The sequence below is a fragment of the Oryctolagus cuniculus genome, chromosome 3, assembly GCF_051225735.1.
Source record: "Oryctolagus cuniculus isolate XC-2025 breed Fujian yellow rabbit chromosome 3, ASM5122573v1, whole genome shotgun sequence".
NCBI lineage: Eukaryota > Metazoa > Chordata > Mammalia > Lagomorpha > Leporidae > Oryctolagus > Oryctolagus cuniculus.
The window spans coordinates 87,606,204-87,626,848 of NC_142869.1; the positions used below are offsets into that span (position 1 = coordinate 87,606,204).

The 20,645-nt window shown below is 36.3% G+C and overlaps 1 protein-coding gene across 8 annotated transcripts in view; it reads right to left on the reverse strand.

Moving 5' to 3' along the window:
• Nucleotides 1-20,645, reverse strand: part of GALNT13 (polypeptide N-acetylgalactosaminyltransferase 13) — a 560,094-nt gene that overhangs the window by 130,077 nt on the left and 409,372 nt on the right. For all 8 annotated transcript variants that reach the window (XR_016231545.1, XM_008258589.5, XM_089329139.1 and 5 more), the window contains one exon: nt 20,108-20,288. Coding sequence is in view for 7 of the 8 variants with exons in the window: in XM_008258589.5 (XP_008256811.1) it covers nt 20,108-20,288 (181 nt within the window). In the remaining variant the exon portion in view is untranslated. The remainder of the gene's footprint in view (nt 1-20,107; nt 20,289-20,645) is intronic.

The following is a 20,645-nucleotide window of genomic DNA, read 5'->3' on the forward strand; positions in this document are numbered from 1 at the left end:
GAACCAGGTTTGTGTGTGTGTGTGTGTGTGTGTGTGTGTGTTTCTTCCTCTCTCTCAGCTGCTTTGCCTTTGAAATAAATATTTTAAAAATGATATATTTCAATACGTATTAGATGTAAAGTGTGCAACATTGTTCACAGAAAAACACTTAAAACTTGTAGTTCCATATTCACAAAAATGCACGTTTGGATATTCACGCAACATTGGATGGAAGGGTAAGCACTAAAATGCTTCACAAGATCCTTCTATGGTGAGTTTCCAGGTCTTTTATTTTTATGATTGATTCATTTGTTTGAAAGATTTAAAAGACAGAAGGTGAGACAGACAGAAAGAGAGAGATCTTCCATGCACTGGTTTATTCCACAAATGGCCGCAATACCCAGTGTTTATCCAGGCTGAGGCCAGGAGCCAGGATTTTATTCAGGTCTCCCCAGTGGGTACAGGGCCTTTGCAGTGGGCCATCTACTGCTGACTTCCTAGGCACATTAGTATTCTCAGGTATATTGGAAGTAGAGCAGCCAGGACACAAACTTGCACCCATATAGGACCTCAGTGTCACAGGTGGTGGTTTAACCCATTGTACAACAGTGACAGCTCCTCTTTTCAATCTTAAAACATTTCAAAAATAGAAATATAAAAAATCCACAATCTAAAAGTGAAATGGTCAACTGTATTTATCATACTAGCTGCAGATATTTCTTTCTTTCTTTTTTTTATTTGACAGATAGAGTTAGACAGTGAGAGAGAGAGAGAGACAGAGAGAAAGGTCTTCCTTCTGTTGGTTCACCCCCCAAATGGCCACTACAGCCGGTGCTGCGCCAATCCGAAGCCAGGAGCCAGGTGCTTCCTCCTGTCTCCCAAGTGGTTGCAGGCGCCCAAGCACTTGGGCATCCTCCACTGCCTTCCCGGGCCACAGCAGAGAGCTGGACTGGAAGAGGAGCGACCGGGTCTAGAACCCGGCACCCATATGGGATGCCAGCACCACAGGCAGAGGAGTAACCAAGTGAGCCACAGCGCCGGCCCCAGATATTTCTTTCTTAAAATTAATGTATCAGAGGGCTGGTGCTGTGGCACAGCGGGTTAAAGCACTGGCCTGAAGCTCCTGGCTCCTGGTTTCAGATTGGCACAGCTCCGGCCTTTGTGGCCATCTGGGGAGTGAACCAGCAGATGGAAGACCTCTCTCTCTCTCTCTCTTTCTCTCTACCTCTCTCTGAATGTTAAAAAAAAAAAAAAAAAAAGTAAAGTATCAGAAAAACAAGTAAAAGCCCCACTTAATTCCTCTTTCTGCCTCTTTATAATTTACTCACAAAGCAATTATCTATTACAGGAACTTTAAAAAAATGTTTCTACAGATAACATATATTACTTTGTATTCAGTAAAATTATATTCAAATTTTTCTGGCATGTTATTGCAATGTCTATTAATATTGCACAAATATTAACATGTTTTATTTTTTCCTTTTAATATAGTAGCATTTAACTTAAACTTTGGCTATAACTTGGAAAACTTACTGACATTCCACCAGAGACAACCAGGCTTATCACAGATCTCTTAATAGGGGCACAATTTTTAAATAAAAATATAATTTAAATACCTAAAATTTATATATTAATTCCCTAATAATTATAGATGGCATATTTGAAAACTTACTCTAGTTACAATGATTGCTGCTTAGATATTGTTCAGAACATTGGACCAGAAAAGAACTTTAAATTTCTGAGCAATTTTGAGGACTCTTTTTCCAGGGCATTAAACAGATTCATACACAAAGGGTCCTAGTGGCAAATAAGTCCCACTCCAGGAGTGAGCTAAGTTAGCGAGAAATGATTTCACTATAGATTTCCCTAGTAATAAGCATTGGGATATTAAACATTTAAATAACTGAGTACCAAATTGCAATTACTATTATGAGATTTTAATCAGAAAATAAATTTCATCATTCTTAAACTCATTTATAATTATGCTCAAAAAGACTTTCGGTTTTATTGTTTGCATAAAAAGAATTGTCTAGGAGCTCTTAATTTGAAACTCAATTCTAAACTTTTTCTTTAAATTCAAGTGCACATTAAAATATGCTTCACCTCCACAGTAACTTTTCATTCCTTTTTATACTTCATATGAAAACTTCAGTAAGTAAAATCAACCCAGTTGATGATTTGAAATTTCAGTTGATTCCAACGGTCTCATAAATGAGTTCAAAGACAAGAATATACTTGATTTAAGTCCCTCAGCCATCACTGATGTACAGCCTCTAATAGCATGGATCGGAAAGGTTCTCTGATTTTTCTCATGGTCTTGGAGTTGGTTAAGCTAGGACCACCTTAAAAAGAATACTGTTAAGTCTCTGGCTCTTTGTCTTTACAAACATCTCTTATTTAAAATACCTCTACCAACTGGCGCCTCTGGCTCAATAGGCTAGTCCTCTGCCTTGTGGCGCCGGCACACGGGGTTCTAGTCCCGGTCAGGGCGCCGGATTCTGTCCAGGTTGCCCCTCTTCCAGGCCAGCTCTCTGCTGTGGCCAGGGAGTGCGTGCAGTGGAGGATGGCCCAAGTGCTTGGGCCCTGCACCCCATGGGAGACCAGGAGAAGCACCTGGCTTCTGCCATTGGATCAGCGTGGTGCGCCGGCCGCAGCGCGCCAGCTGTGGCGGCCATTGGAGGGTGAACCAATGGCAAAGGAAGACCTTTCTCTCTGTCTCTCTCTCACTGTCCACTCTGCCTGTCAAAAAAATATATATATAAAAAAGAAAATACTTCTACCATAAATCACTTCAACTGCATCTCAGTATGTTCTTTGAAGCCCAATCATAGCAGTAGCTCACTTAATCGATTAAGACTTCTAGGTGTGCTAGGTTATTCTATATGCAAGTGTCACTCACTTCCTTCTCCAACACATGCTATTCAGAAATTTGGTATTCTTATTATATATTTTCATTCATTCTCATAGATACATGTTCTCTTATAGCCTATATATCATTCATCTTTGAATCTGTAAAGGTATTTAACTAATTAAAGTGCAAAGTAGTTAATGAATTTATGCCAAACTATATAAATTTAGAAGTGAAGAAGGAATATGTCAAATCAAGATGAAACTTGCTTCTTTTTAATATCATTACAACTTATTTCAGCAGTTTAAAATCTGGTGACTTATAATAAGAATGGACAAAAAATTAATTCCAAAATCATTCATTGTTATGTTGTAAATCATATATTAAGGTTTATAAATAATTTTAATTAATCCATACAATAGAATTTCACGAAGTTATAATTAATGAAATATAAATATAATTTGGGAAGATATTCAATATGTATTAAGTTAAATATTTTTCTTTCTTTTTTTTCCCTTTCTCTCTGAGATTAGGAGAATATATAAACAATCTTGCCAGAATGATTATCACTAGCATTAGAGATATAATTGGTTCTCACTGACTTAGAAAATCATTTCTGGGGCCAGAATTTTGGCACAGTAGTGTACGCTGTCACCTGTGACACATGCATCCCATATGGGAGCAGTGGTTGGATTCCGGGCTGCTATGCTTCTGATCCAGCTGCCTTCTAGTGCATGATGGAAGGCAGTGGAATATGGCCCATGTTCTTTGGCCACTGCCACCCACGTGAGAGACCCCACTGGTGTTCGTGGCCATTTAAGCAGTGAACCAGCAGATGGATGATCTGTCTTATTCTCTCCCTGTTACTCAGCCTTTCAAATAAATAAGTCTTTAAAAATAATTTCTATTTTTATTATAGACATGTAATCTTTTATGACAAAGAGCTTATAAATTATTATTAATAATAATTCAGTTGTTAAGTACACAACATAATTCCTTTACCAGTTGTTCCAATCCTATATTAATGACAATGTATGTCTTCTTTATCTAAAAACTTCATTCTTTGAAAGTAAAAAATTCAATTATATTAATAGGTTTGAAATAGTGACGCTTAACATTTGTTATTTGTTGAACAAATCATTAATTATAACAAAGAAATTTGCAAATCTTCAATTGTGCAGCAGTATCTCCTATTACACTGTCATACTTTCACTGACTATTTCATATTATATTAATTTTAAATTCACTTGAGACAGCAATGAATTTCTTATACTTCTATTACACTAGTTCTTTATGCTTCTATTAAACTACAAAGGAAATACTGAAAAATATTTCAGGCTGGCGCCGCGGCTCACTAGGCTAATCCTCCGCCTGTGGCGTAGGCACCCCGGGTTTTAGTCCCGGTTAGGGCGCTGGATTCTGTCCCGGTTGCCCCTCTTCCAGTCCAGCTCTCTGCTGTGGCCCGGGAGTGCAGTGGAGGATGGCCCAGGTTCTTGGGCCCTGCACCTGCATGGGAGACCAGGAGAAGCACCTGGCTCCTGGCTTTGGATCAGCGCAGCGCGCCGGCCGGCCGTAGTGGCCATTTGGTGGGAGAACCAACGGAAGGAAAACCTTTCTGTCTGTTTCTGTCTCTGTCTCTCTCTCTCTCTGTGTGTCTAACTCTGCCTGTCAAAAAAAATTTTCAAATATCAGTATTGAGCAATGAGTAATAATAGTTATAAATGAGTGGCTTATGATATTATAAATGCAATTAACAGCTTATCCTTCCTGTTAGATGAATTAAAATAATGAATGTTGTTCCCAATTATAGGAAAAGTGATTGTGTTCTCCTATCAAATCTGCAACTTACAGCTGATGCTGTGTCTGACACTAGTCTTTTGTTTTGACAAATGCAAACCACCTAGTATCTTTGCTGGGATACTAATCATGAAAGATAACACCAGAGAGGCCTGTTTCTACAATTGCAGTAACTTGCAAAGCTTCACAGACAGCTGAGTTCATTATGTGGGAGCTGTCAATCACATGGCCAGGCATTTATATTGTTTTTGATCTCTCATTGTTATGTTTCCTCATGGACATTTCTTTTCTCTTGCTTAGGCTATTTAAAGATTACATCCTATCTCCTTATAAATAAAATTCTGGAAGATCCTCACAAGTTTTCCCTGGCCATAATACAGAATGAGATGCCTTTTTCAATCCACTAATATTAGACATACAATTCTTCAATCTAATCTCAAAAAATGCTTGAAACTATATTTCTCTATTTGCTTGAAAAAATTTCTCTGTCTGCCTTTTGAAAAATTATAGGGTACAACAGCATTCTACACATCATAAGTTCATTACAGATTCACATAACGTCTACCAAGATAATTCACTGATGTCCAAGAAATCAATAAACAACCTTTACACTGGATTGGAACTGGAAGCATTCTCAGTACCAGAGAAATTTAAGTTGTAAATATGACACAGCAAGCAGTGCCAAATAATTGATGTGTGTTCCCAGTCCTTATTGTGTGGTTCTAAGGTCACTGTACTAAAACTTTTTTGTGTGGTTCTCATTTCGGAGAAAAGCAGTAATCATACAGCCATTCATTTGCCTCAGAAACTTTGCCATCATATATAATTTCTTCTTTCTCTTAACAGCAAACTTCCAGCAATCACTACATTTTGTTGTTTCTACTGCAAAATATTATTGAACTTTGTTTCTATTTCTCCATTCTCACTACTATACAGATTTAGGCCATCAACATTCTGTACTTGGTTTAGAAAAACACATCTTGCAACTTCTAGTCTGCTCCCCACTGCAAATCTACTATAACATCTATAGTGATTCACTTTCCACATATGTCAGGGTACCCCACTACCCTTTGAGATAAGTTCCACATTTCTGCTTAACTCTTCCAGTGCTTTTAATTGATCACTTTTGGCTGCTGGCCAACTTCATGCACTTTCATCAGCTCAGATTCTTCCTCCAGATAAAACAAGATTTTCCTTATAGTCTTCCTCTTCCATAGCCAACTTCTGCTGAGTAGTCATTTCACTGGGGCCAGTGCTGTGGCACAGTGGGTTAAAGCCCTGGCTCGAGGTGCCAGCATCCCATATGGGCACCGGTTCTAGTCCTGGCTGCTCCTCTTCTGATCCAGCTCTCTTCTATGGCCTGGGATAGCAGTAGAAGATGGTCCAAGTCCTTGGGCCCCTGGACCCACATGGCAGACACCGGCAGGAGCTCCTGGCTTCTAGCTTTGGATTGGTGCAGCTCTGGCCATTGCGGCCATCTGGGGAGTAAACCAGTGGATGGAAGACCTCTCTCTCTGTCTCTCCCTCTCCCTGTAACTCTACCTCTTTGTCTTTCAAATAAATAAAATAAATCTTAAAAAAAAAAGAAGTCACTTTTCTCCGGAAGACTTCTTTGACCACCTAAAGCTATTGTCAGAAGGCTTCCCGTGTGTTCTACTGTACATTTTCCATTCCATGTCTCACTCTCCAACTGTAAAACACTTGCCTATTGCTTTGCCTTTTTTCAAGCTCATGTGGTAATATTAAGGAGGATTGGGGTATGAGTTTTTTGCTCCACATTTGCTGAAGGAAGATAAAAAATGAATGGATTCAAGTTTTTACAGCAAAAAAAATCATTGATGGAGACTTCATCACAACTTAAATTTATTTCCAAATGAACAAAACTACCTAGTTTTCTTCCAGTTCAGGACATTCAGCTCCCTAGCCCTACATGAATATCTAAAATAATGTCATCATTTCAAAAGCATTGCATTCCTTTTCTATTGGACCAAATTTGTTCCTTCTTGTTTTCAGAGACTGGGGGTTTTCTGTTTTCTGTACAAATAAAATCCATTCTTCTCCCACATGCAAGTATTCTGTTTTATAGCTGAGTCCATGCACAGCCAAAACACCAAGGATAGAAAACTTAACAACATATTCCTAGGACCAGTCTCCATAATGGTGTTTTGTTAAAGTACTTAACTTTTTCCTATGTCCCTTATCTAAATGTACTCATGTCAATGGAAAGCAGCACTCCAATAAGTGAAAAATCCTAATTTGATCAGTACTGAAATGAGGCAGCTTAATAGTCTTCCAATACTACCATAGTTTCTGAGAAATAAGGTCATGTGCTTTTCTTTTTCCAAACATGTTAATTTTGTGCCATGAATTCATGCCTCCCTCATTCCTTCTCTTGTTCAAAGCTTGATACATTCTACAGGGTCTAGAGAAAAAGTTAAAACCCTCCTTTTAAAAAATCAATGTTTCCCAAGGTCCAACTGAGTTGCAGGTACAGAGCTAGGGAGGCCCTGACAGCACAAAAAGGAAACTACAGGCTGTTACAACATCCTTGTGTTGGGAAAGGCAGACTCATAATAGGTCCTTCCAAAGCAAGGTCACATTTTAAAACCAAGGTTTGAGTAATTTCACAGAATACTGAGAGAAGAGAGTTTAATTTTTTTTGGAACAAATTACGAGAATGATATGTGATGGATGCATAGGGAAGCTACCAAGACATACAGCACATAAATATGTGCTTTTTGTATTGAAACAAGAAAACATTCAAATACCTCTCTCTCTCTCTCTCTGTGTATGTCAATTTCTATTTTGTACATTTTATTTTAGTAGTTTTAAATGTATAAAATCTAACTGTGAGGTAGCACTATGAGTTCTCATGTACCCCTCACTCTACTAGCATCTCCTATCAGTAACTTTGTCACAACTAATGAACTACATCTAGCTTCCACTATTTTCAAAAATAATTTTTTACTTTCTACTCATCTACTTCTGGTGTCATAAGAAAATCAGTGACTTTCTAAAATTTGTCTTTTGTCTTGAGCTCATCTAATTCATAAATTTGCCTAATTTCAACGGATGTCTTGTCATTTCCATGGCTCTGAGAAAGGGAAACGCAGGCCACAATTGTTGGTAAGGTTGCATATAGGATAATCATTTCATTTAGCCAGAAGACATATTTGTGTTCTGGTCATATCTCCGTTTCAGGGACAACAAGTAGAAGAGACGTAGGAGGTAGGTGTGTTGTAAAGAAGCTCCTTCACCTGTTGGTGTGATCATTTGTGATCATTCTAGACAATTTGGGTTCCAACAAGAATACTATCAGGGTCCACCATATAGCCTAGCAGGTAAGATGCCAGGTTAGACATCTGTGTCCCCATCAGAGTGCCTGGATTCCAATTCTGGCTCCACTTTCTGACTCTAGTTTCCTGACCATGCAGACCCTTGGAAGCAGCAGTGATGGTTCAAGTAATTGGCTTCCTACCACCAACATGAGAGATCTGGATTGAGTTCCTGGCTCCTGGATGTGGCCTTGGTCTAGCCCTGACCATTGTGGGCATTCAGGTATGAACCAGCAGATGGGTGTTCTCTGTCTCAAGTAAATAAAAATAATTATGAAAAATATTATTTTAAAAATAGAAATTCATTTTCAAACTATGAAACAGTTCTTTATAGATGATTTATCAGGTACCTTTAATATTTATTTTCTGTGGTGTATTTATCTCCCACTGGGAATTCATGGCTTTGATGTGAATAGGGTGGTAGTTTCATAAGTGAGAACTTCACTATGACCTGTGTTTCAAAAAGTTGGGGAGCACTAAATGTCCAGAGAAACGAAATTAGCAAAACACACTAAAACATCATTTAAAACGTTGATGAATTATACTGTATTCAAAATAACAGCTTCAGTTAATTAAGAAAGTCGTAAAGAAAACAGACGCACAAGCCACAATCTGGGTAGAAATGCTTTAAACAGCTATAGCCCGAAAAGAAGCAGTATACAAAATATATGATGAATAGTTGAAAATTAATAAAAATAAAAACAAATAAAACTATGAATAAGCTTTTAAGAGAGAAAGAATTATTGATGGCCAAAAATTAGTTGATTTCAACTTCATTAACAACATGGCTACTTAGAAGACTGATATGTAACCATCAACTGCACTTAGGTGCAGCACTGGTAGGAAAATATAAGAATCAGATCAATTTTACATTCTCATGTTACACTACTTGAGAGCCTGACACAGGCATGATTGAGTTACATTCTTGAGCAAGGAGAGTTTTATAGGTAGTAATAAAAAAAAGGCACAATAACGATAGAGAAATTCTATAATTTTTTTAAGATTTATTTATTTTACTTGAACATCAGAGTTAGGGAGGGAGAGAGAGAGGAAGGGAGTAAAGGAGGGAGGGAGGGAGAGAGAGAGAGAGAGAGAGAGATTGAGATGGATCTTCTATCTGCTGGCTCACTCACCAGATGACTGCAACAGCCAGCACTAGGTCGGGTTGAAGGTTGGAGCCTTCAACCTAGTCAGGTCTGATTGAAGCCAGGAGCCACAAGTTTCTTCCAGGTCTCCCATGTGGGTAGCAGAGGCCCAAGTACTTTAGCCATCTTCTGCTGCTTTTCTCAGACCATTAACAGGGAGTTGGATCAGAAGTCGAGTAGCCATGACTTGAACCAGAGCCAAATATGGGATGCCAGCTTCACAGGCAGCTACTTCAAAAAAGTATGCCTATGTTATACCACAAAAAAATATGCCACAAAAACTGTCCCTGAAATTCTGTAATTTAGGTTGTGAAGTCAAACTTGTTCACCAATATACCCAATGAGTATATACCATAGACCAGTGCTTTTCAAAATTCAATAGCCGTGCAGGTGTATGTTGAAACGCAGATTTTGACATGGTAGATTAGGGCAGAACTTTTTTTTTTTAAGATTTATTTATTTATTTGAAAGGCAGAGCTGCAGAGGGAGGGACACACACAGAAAGAGAGAGAGAGAGAGAGATCAACTATCCAATGGCTCACTCCACAAATGGCTGCAAGAGCTGGAGTTTTTCATGAGTGCAGTGGCCAAAGCACTTGGGTCATCTTGAGCTGCTTTCCAAGGTGCATTAGCGAGAGGCTGGATGGAAAGGGGAGCAGCTGGGACTTGACCAGCACCCATATGGGAGTCTGGCACTGCAGGTGCGGTTTAACCCACCACGCCATAGCTCTGGCCCCAGGCTGGAGCATTTTTAACAAGGTCTAGGTGGTGCTCATGCCATTGCTCTGTGCACCACACTCTGGCAGCACCAAACCCTAGACAATTTCTTGTAACTTGTGCACTGGGAGACATGTAAAGGAATCTTCACAGCAATATTCCTTGCAATAACAGATATCTGGAGACAACAGAAATATCCATACTTGGTGGCAGAGATAAATAGATTATGATACAGTTATATAGTTATAGCATGGGGCTACACAGTATTGAAAATGAATCAGTGTAACAAAAACATAATGGTGAGCAAGAGATATTTCAGAGGAATGTATGCAAAATCATGACAGTTAATGCAAGATCAAAAGCAGGCAAATAAATGTATGCGTGATAAATCCAGTAAAGAAAGAAAGTAATTGAATGTCTGTCAAAATATTCAAGACAGTACATAATTCTGGCAGCAGGATGGTCAAGATGATGCAATGAAGATAACCCTCACATATTGCTTTCAAGGTATAGTAAGTATGTGGCTTTATTTCTTTTAAATTTTATTTATTTTACTTATTTCAAAGGCAGAGAGAGAGAGAGAGAGAGAGAGAGAAACACAGACAGATAAGAGAGAAGGAAAGTGATAGAAGGAGATAGAGAAGAGACCAAATTTTCTATCCTCTGGTTTACTCCTCAAATGTCTGCAGTTGATGGGACTAGACGAAGCCAAAGCCAGTAGCCATTACCCACTGCCAGACATTCTGATATGAGATGCAGGCACCAGAGGTGGAATCTTAACCACTGTGCCAAATGCTTATCCCAATTCCTAGTTTTGAACCACATGTCAAGTACAATGATATTTATTTTCATGTTATTCTTTAAACTTTGTTTTATCTCCCAAATGCTTTTTTATCATAAAAATCCTCCGTGCTGTGCCTTTATGTAAGTCTGATAAGACAATAAGAATATAAATGTATAAAGTAGGAAAATGAGGTTAACAAAGTGAAAATCAAAGTGCACAGGATTATATCTTGTGTGACAGCTGATCATATTTGAAGCCAAAACCAAAAAGGAGAAATTAGAAAGGGCAATTCTGTCAGAATGAGTTGACCAAATTTACAGACCTTTGGCATTTATTTTAATGGGATGGTGGACCCTAAAAATATAGAGGAATGGATTGTTAGCAGCATATCTCTTACATTGTCTTCCATGTGACCTTTGTTTGAAAATACAAATCACATACCAATTGTACTGCTGTAGTAAGAGTTTAAGTGGTATTAATGTGTTATTGGTGGTTAAGGTCATTTATCAAAGTTCTGGAAACCAGAAGAGCAGCACAGGCTCTCATCATACATCACTGAATTTGAAAAGTGCTCTGATTCAATATCCTCATGAAAATTAAAGGGTACTTTATGTCTATAGTCTACATGGAGTTGGGCCCAAGGACTGAGCATAAGAGATTTATTGAGGAAAGTGTCTTAGTTCCTTCCAGTGCAAACCTGTATTGGACTGCAAATCCCCAGCAGAGACCATAGCTGATACAATTTTGACCTATTAAAAAAAATCAACACCAGTGTTTCCAAGTTATCCTCCGAGAGCAGAGACCTTTAGCAATGACTCAATACAAACTATCACAATTTAAGGCATTAGGGACTCCCAATGGACAAGCCAAGGAGTACTTGGCTGTAAAATATGCTTTCTTCATCTTAAAAATTTAACCAAGTACAAAGAATTAGTTGATACTGATTTTTATATGTTAGAGAATATTTTCCAAAAATTGCTTTTCACTTTTTAAGTCCTTCCTTCTTGCAAGCTTTGTTAGACACTAGGGTGAGTTTAAGATAATGAGACTAAACTGCAATTTAACTTTCTTAGTTATAAAAGGCAGAAAATGGCTTATCAGAAAGCAGAGACCAAAATTTCAGCTTATGTCTCTTCCAAAAGAAGCTGTTTGAGCAAATTTTCATACCAATGCTAGCAGAAATTATTGGTACTCCTAGGGGAGAACTTTGACCTAGATGTAGAATTTCCACATGTAGCAAATCTAGATTATAATTTTCTATTAAATTTGAATTTCAGATTAATGATTAATAATTTATTAACATAAATATCTCCAAATATCAATAGAACTTATGTTAAAATATTATTTCTTGTTCTAGCATTCAAATTTTTTTTAGCCTTGTTTTATATCTGTTGTTGAAATTCCTCCCTATATGGAGTAATCACATTATGAAACTTGGTGGTTTTTGGAATTCAGGGATTCAATATTGGACTATTCTGTGTATCTGTCACAGAACCCAGAGGATAAACAAGACGGCCAACCAGAGGAGATAAAAATGAGACCAAGTGTGGCAGGTGTTATTGACCAATGAGTTAAGCCACTGCTCGAGAGGTCTGCATCAAATATGAATGCTGGTTAGAATTCTGGCTACCCCACTTTCTATCTAGCTCCATGCTAATGTCACTAGGAAGCAGCAGATAATGCCTCAACTATTTGAGCACTTGCCATTCACATTGGAGACCCAATGGAGTTTCTGGCTCCTGGCTGTGGCCTGGCTTTGAACAAGCAGGTGCAAGATCAACCCCCCTATCCACCACTGGCCCTGTCTTTCCCTCTATCTCTGTAACTCTCAGATTCAAAATAAATAAATAAATCTTCTTAAAAAAAGGACTCAATTATGGCAAATTTCAAAGTAGAGAATATCTGGTAACAAATCAAATTTAAGCTCTTATTTAATTCTCACTAGGGCAACTCCAGAAGACAAATATCTAGCCTGTCTTTTAAGATTTCTAGACATGAAGTTCATGGCATTACAAATCAATCCATTATCTTTCTGGAAAGCTTACTGACCTAGAATTTAACACTGTCCCTTTATTAGCCTCTAAATCTGTGCAAATGTCCAAGTCCTTCCAAGCAATAACCTTCTTTTAGAAAAATATTTGGGTTTTCCAAAAGTCCAAGAAAATGTGTATTATGGGGAAAAAAAACTATGCATCTATTTAAAAAAAATTGGCACCAAAGAATACTTGTCTTTTAATTCTAGTTCCGATTAGCTTTTAAAGTATCCTTGAACATCTTCTTTTACTTTATTTCTATGTGCAAGCCTACTTTTTTCATTGCTTTGAAAATAATATGTCAAAGGCTAGTTATATATAGTGACATTTAATTTGGTTTTCATTTTGATCAATTAAAATGTATTCATATGCTTTGGATATCCCTCAAAAAATCCTCTTAGGTTACAAAGATATTATAAGAGCATTACTATAATTTGTTTCTAGTAGTGAACAACTGCAACCTACCTAACTGCTTATCAATAATGATATAATTTTGGTTCAAAGTATAATAATAAAATTCTATATTAATTATACGCAAAACACTGAAGGACATATTAAGTTACAAGAAAGAAGTCAAAGCAGTACTTTAGTATTTTCTTGTATATGTACATATATATGTACATGCATGCAAATACACAGGAAAAGGATTTGAAATATATATAACAGTGGTAATTGGCATACATATATATATATATATACACATATATATATGTCATTTCAGTCTGACATGAGTTATAAAAATAGAAACAATGGATTTTTAGCTCAATGGACTTTAAAAAGTAGATTTAAGAAACTTTAAAAACCATTTTTTATTCACATAGTTTTTGGTGGTTGGAAATTCCTTGAAAATATATAAATTCAACAATAGTAAAAATACAGGGAGTCATTGGAGTTCCTGGAAAACTATTTTAAATCTGATACCTAAATAATGAATAGGGGTGAATAAGGATGCTCCTTTATGCATGGGTGGTAGCATTCATTAAACACTCACACACTATTTCAGATATAGGTGAAAACCTAGAAGCAGGAGCGAGCATGCTGAGAGTGTGAGGCCCTGCAGCTGTTCCCCCTGGCCAGTATGTGGATCAGGAGGGATGAAACCATAGGAAGAAAGATTGGAAAGCTAGTCAAGGGCTGTGCTGGCCACATTTGGGACTTTGATTTTGTCTAAGTCATGAAAGTAACATTAGGAGTCAAAGAGATCAAAGGAGACTTAGCTTCAGCAAAGTCCTCTGGTATCACTGTGAGAATGGGTGAGAAGTAGGCAAGCTTTGAGGCAGGGAGCCCCATTAGGATGATTAGGAGCTTATCTGACTGGGGATGAGTACTGTAATGAGGTTAACAGAATGGATTTGAGAGAAAATAGCAGGTAGAATAGGAAGAACTTAGAGATTCCTTTGATTTTGAAGGCTGTTGAGTGAGAAGCAGAAATGTCAAAGAATGTAGGAAATTTCCATAACAATTCCTTTTAATTCTTGATAAAGCATTCCTTCTGCACTAAGTACTTAACATTACTTTTCATTTAATTAAATGTGATGATGTAGGCAGTCATTCTTTAAAGACCAAAGGCAATGCTTTAAACATGCTTGTAACCCTTTCTACCTGGAATAGCATCAAAAAGGAACATCATAAAACCACAAGGAAAAAGAAGCAAGATATTATCTTCATTACAAAAATAAATATATAAAAACACCAATAAAATATAAATAATAAAACTTGGCCTACTGCTTTAAAGAATGAAAATCCAAGTGTTAAAGCAAGCAGCTATTCATCCACTACAACAACCACAGGGAATATGGCTATCATCCTTATTTCAACATTCAGCTTTCAAGGCATCACAGATGAATTAATTATGTGTTATTATAATGTAGCACATTAAAATTATTTAGAATTCCTTCCTTATCACACTGTATTCAATCAATGACATCATAATCAATGCTGCTGAAGAGAATTTATTAAATAATAAAAATTCAAAATTCAGAGGTACAAATGCATTGTACTTTCAGAAGTGCTATACTCTCCTGAGAAGAATTCAGGTCATGCCAACCAAATACTAATATTGTTAGATTACTGAAAATTACTGATGTTGCACATTTTGCTAGAAACAGCAAAACCTGTAGTTATGAAATCAGCCTGAAAAATATTTCATGACTTGTAGGACAAATTAGGTCCTATACTCAAAGGGTGATTACTATTAAATATTGCATCTTTTAAAAAATTATCGCGTTGACAAACATATTTTGTAGATGCTCATCTTAGGAGACCAACATGAATATATGTTTTAAACTTTAATATTCATCCAACAATGCACCTACAAAGGCTGCCTTTGATTAGCTGATTTTTTCAAAGCAATTTAAATAAAAGATTTACAAATAGAGAGTTAACCTTCAAAATAAGCTCAAAGATTCTTTTCTGAATGTGTTGTTTGTGTTTATTTGGATTACAGGTCAAACTGCTCCAACAATGTCAAAAGAATATAAGCTATTTTCCCAGTTATAAATAAATGTCTTTAAAGGTATGCTTCTGGAATCTTCAAATTTTGTTTTCAATTTGTTTGTGCCCAAAACAAGAGCACACTCTTGTCCGTTAAGAAAAAGGAAGAAAATGAAGCTGGTATTCTATAAGGACAGCTGCTTCTAATCACCATGTCTATTGACACACACTTAGAAATCCACCTCTCTAAAGGAGAAAAATCAATATGTATAGGGCATCCAGCATTTCAAATATATGGTTAATGTTATGACTACACTCTATTCTAAGGTTCTTAAGCTTTTTACCTGTGACAAATAGAAAGAACAGTTACCATTTATAATGGAGTGTTCTGAGAAGAGCAGTTTCTGCTTACATCATTTCATTTCAAAGGATTTGCTAGGACAGTCAGATCAGCTCAAGCTGAAGCAGCCCAATTACTAGTAAAAACTGCCTCAGGCTTTAAGAGCCTAGAGGGCTTTAAAAATCGAAGATGCTATACCATTTGCATCCTTAAAAAGAGCCTGAAACTGAACTAAATAAATTTCACAGATCTATTCTTCAACACTAGTCTATTTCTCTTTTATGTACCCATTTTGGAGACATGCTTAGACATCACCAACTCCAACACTGGCAAGTGGCTAACAGGCATAGGGTAAGATAATCAGAACATGAAATAAACTTTGTGGAAAAAGTCAGATGACAGTAATTCACACATGTAGCTACTTATCAATTCTATTTTAAAATTATTTATTTATTTGTAAGTCATAGTTATATAGAGATAGGGAGAGACACAGAGAAGGATCTTTCATATGCTAGTTCACTACTCAAATGGTTGAACTGACTAGTGCTGGGCCAGGCCAAAGCCAGGAGCCAGGAGCCAGGAGCTTCTTCTAGGTCTCCCATATGGTAGGCAGGGGCCCAAACACTTGGGCCATCTTCTACTGCTTTTCCCAGGCCATTAGTAGGGAACTGGATTGGAAGTGGAGCCACCAGAACACAAACCAGTGGCCATATGGGATACCTGTATCTCAGGAAGAGGTTTTACCTGCTATGACACCATACCAGCCTGATTAATTCCATTTTTAAGATTGAAGTAACTGGGTGTCATGGGAAAAGTAACAATTAACAAGTATGGAAGTAATTTTCAGGGCTTTGGAATTTTACTGCTCTGTTAGACAATTGCATTGTGTAACATAGTTGGCCTGTCTTTTGAGGTCATTTAAAAAGTTCATGGAAAATGGAATTCAAAGGTAAGTTTACTTTGTTACAAAAACTTTTGAAAGTCATGCGAAGATCTTTTTGACAATCAAAGAAAATACATAAAAATTAACAATATAACTATGCATGGTTTCAAATTTTTTGTATCAAAACAAACTTATTTTTTAACTCTACTTTCCTAAAACATTTAAAAAAAACTTTTCTTTCATTGTATTTTTTAAAAGAACCTATTAACACTTGATACTCTTATTATGGGAGTCACTGTGCACTTATTCCCCATGTAGGATCTTTGTCCTTAATGTGTTGTGCTATGCGAATTAATGGTAAAACTAGTCTTCAAACAGTACTTTATACTTTGTGTGTCTGTGTGGGTACAAACTGTTGAAATCTTTACTTAGTATATACTAAGTTGATCTGTATATAAAGATAATTAAAAATGAATCTTAATGAAGAATGGGATGGGAGAGGGAGTAGGAAATGGGATGGTTTGTGGGTGAGAGGGTGGTTATGGGGGGAAAACCGCTATAATCCAAAAGTTGTACTTTTAAAATTTATATTTATTAAAATTAAAAAAGAATGTATTAATACATTAGATCCTCAAGGTCACAGCAAATACATGATAAGCACTACAACACAATTCTCATCAATTCTCATGTTAATGTGATGTTAACATTAAGAGATTCTATGTAGTTCATAAATATAATTCTAAGAATATGATGCTTCCTACCCTCCTTCCCTCCTGTCCTCCTCCTTCTATCTCCCGTTCTTCCTTTCTTTATGAAGTCTGTACAACTGGCTCCCTCTTAAAAATTCATTCATTGCCTTATTAATTGACTCATTCTTCTAATTTCTCAGTAATTTTTTTTCAAGGACTAAAAAGTGATGTGAAAGTTGATGGGCACTGAAAACATAATTGCCTGAACTACTCTGGATATAGAGACAAGGTATAAAAGTTAAAACAATAGAATAAGGGGCAATGATGAGACGACCAAGGTGTAAGACTTCAGAGAATACACATTCCAGAGAGAAAGAAAAGCCAGATAGTTGAAGACTGAAGTAGAAGCATCCATGAAGCCAATCAACAAAGGAGGCAGGTAATATATTACAGAGTATATTATAAGGCAGCAAAGTTGTCAAAAATTTACTCACAAAGGCTCAGAAATTAAAGACTGAATTTTGACCAACTGTATGAGTGAAGAATAAATTCAGTGATTTAAACCCATTTGTAAAATGTGGTGATCTCCTCACAAAACTTGATATACAAAGTAATAGAAACACAGGAGTTCATCAAAACAGTACCAGAGCAATTAGTCATATTGTTAAGGAACTTATAGAGAATTCAGTATAAATTTCTTAGGGTTTTTCATAATTGTACATGTGTATATATTTCATAGTAAAGGATATAATTTCAAGTGTGGATATAAATGTATGTAACACACACACACAATTCCTCTCTACAAATTCAACCATATCCCAAGATTATGAAAAATGAGAAAATAAAAAATTCTAGGGAATAGCAAAGAAATCCATGGTTTTGATTTTGCTACACAAACCACTAGAATCTAGAGCATAAATAAATAATGACTTTTTTTATTATAAAAATGACAGATTCCTGACTTCTATAACACAGCCGACTGTATCTGTTTTGGGATGATTTGAAAGTTGCCTATGGCGACACTTGCTTTTAGGCATCCAGCTCTAGTTTCTAGCCCACTTCCATTCTTCCATTTCTACTGAGAGGCAATTTATTGTTTCATATTTTTGGTTTCATCGCGTTGCTCTCACTATAGCAGGCAGATTTCACCCTGTACAGCAATGCTGACTGTCTCAAAGACATAAATGCCCCTTAGGAAATTTCTAGGTATTTTTAGCATAGTGCCAAAATGTCTTTTTTCTGTTTCCTAAAGTACCTTTCTGGACTTCAATGAGCCCATTTTATAAGAACAATAACATTTCAAATGATATTTATTATAATATTAAAACTACAATTTTCAAGAAATACAAACAGTCCCTGCAGAGCAACATGAAATCATGAGTTCCAGATAGCAGGTATTTTTTTTCACCCTTTAATCTTTAAAGCATGTGATTTCACTATAGTTTGAGAATTGGTTCTCTCACTTAGTTCCCTTTTTCATTCAGGGGAAAATTATACAGAAGACTAATGGTGGGGGGAAGCTCAGAAAACACACCTGCTACATATGTGGTACGATACAGCATCCTGAGCAATTTAATCTAAAGGCAATTAAAGACCTTAAAAACTACTGATCTCTTCCTTGATGTTTTGATAACTAAGCTCAAATCAAAGGAAGAAAGACTGAAGTCAACAGACCTGGACGAACTTTGCCACACACCACTGTTTTCTATTTCAGTCCCATGGAAAATGGAAGAGAATCCATTGTTTCTTTTGTGGATCCAAAAGACTTTGTCCTCGTCCATTTTGTGTTATCAAAGTTCACTGAATCCCCCTAAAAATCATGTACAAATACCCTGACATCCCCCATTCTCCTCCTCCTCTGTAGAAAAAGGAATATATTCATTACTAAATTTGCTGGCTACTGGGTAGTCAAACTCCTGTGATTTTTTTTTCCTTTTGCACACTAATAAATATGATTGCCTTTTCTCATATTTAATCCATTCATTTCCAGTTCATTCCATTGAACTTACAGAGGACAAAGAGGACATTTCCCTTCAATTCCATACTAACATCACTTTTCACAAATAATATTCAAAATGCATCAAGAACTATAACATATGGATATAGTTATTGTCAATGACTCATATTCCTGAATGTAAGTTGGATGTAATCACACGTAACATACTTCTTTCCTCCATTACTCGCTTATTCATATTTGAGCTTATATATTTCTGTAAGTAATGATTTGAATTCAAAAGACATTATCAAACGAAAATGAAAAGGTTTTATAAATGTCACTGCTTTGCTGCGAATTTTACATGCTCTAGCTGAACTCAACTCTGTGAACATCTGGACTGGATTTCTACTCTGCTGAGAAATGTATCTACTTGTGAAATAGTATTCCCAGCAATAGCTCTTTGACAGAGAAGAAGCTTGAAAATGTGTGAAAAAGCCCTTCTAATGACAGATTTCATAAATAATGCCCTCATTTTTCTTCCCTGTACAATAATGCTGTGACTTGAAAAAAGTTCACTGTGATCTTTCTCTTTGTATTTGTCCATAAAAGAGCAATTTTAATTATCTAAAATTAGTACCTTCACAAATCAGAGCATGCCAACCAGAATCTGGTTTTTTGGAAGGTAATAGGAAAAAAGGATGTAGGCATGAATTTTTGTTGTTATTCTTTGGGTAATGCAATATTGGCACTAATGACTATAAGGCCTAAATGAAAACTATCCAAATTATAACACTTAAAATTATGTTATCAATAAAGTACAATAATTGCTAAATTAATTTTTACTTTTGTCTCCTATTCTGGAATTTAAAATCTTGAAGGTAACATTTTTTTCATCCTGTATTCTTATTTTTCCCCTTGTTTTAGTTTTTGGAAACATGTAATATGACACTTGGGGAAAATCTAAAGAATTATAAAGAAAATGGAACATTTAGGCATTTTAGAAATAGTATTTCTAATTTTAGATAAAAATTTACTATGTGGTACAACATCCTCATACTGGATTTTCTATTATACTCTGGTATATATACAATATTCAATTCAAAAATAGTAATAACCAAACACATATTTAAAATACTGAATTTTGAATTTTTTCCTACACAAAGGAAGAACAGCATCAGGCTTGTGTACCTGGAGATATGATATAGAAGAAATCTTTAAATTCATCCATCCAGACTTCTGCCAGTCTCCTATTGTTCTTGTTGATGACATGGCCTGTGCCACCAGGAAAAGTATATGGAGTTGCCTTCCGAAAAACATGTCCAACATGGGAGCAAGTTACAATCTCCAGTGAGCCTCCACATTGCCAAATCTAGGGAAAAGAATAATCATTGTAGAACAACCATTGGGAAGAATACAGTAATACTGTATGAGAAGCGACTAAAACTTAGGCCAAATCCTGGCAACTCAATCTTAATAAAAACATTTGTTTACTAACTCCCTCACATTTTCAGCATGAAATCTATAAACCTTATTGTAATTGTATACATCTTGACATTTTTTCCTTCCTATTAAAGTGTAGCTAGTGGATCTTCTTCCTGCTAAAGACTACCTGATACTTATATGTCAGCATTGGTCACATCTTTTACATCTTTCTTAAGGATGTCAGTAATGTGGTCACCCTGAAACATCAATCATTTCCCTTATTATTAGATTATGTCTATCTTTA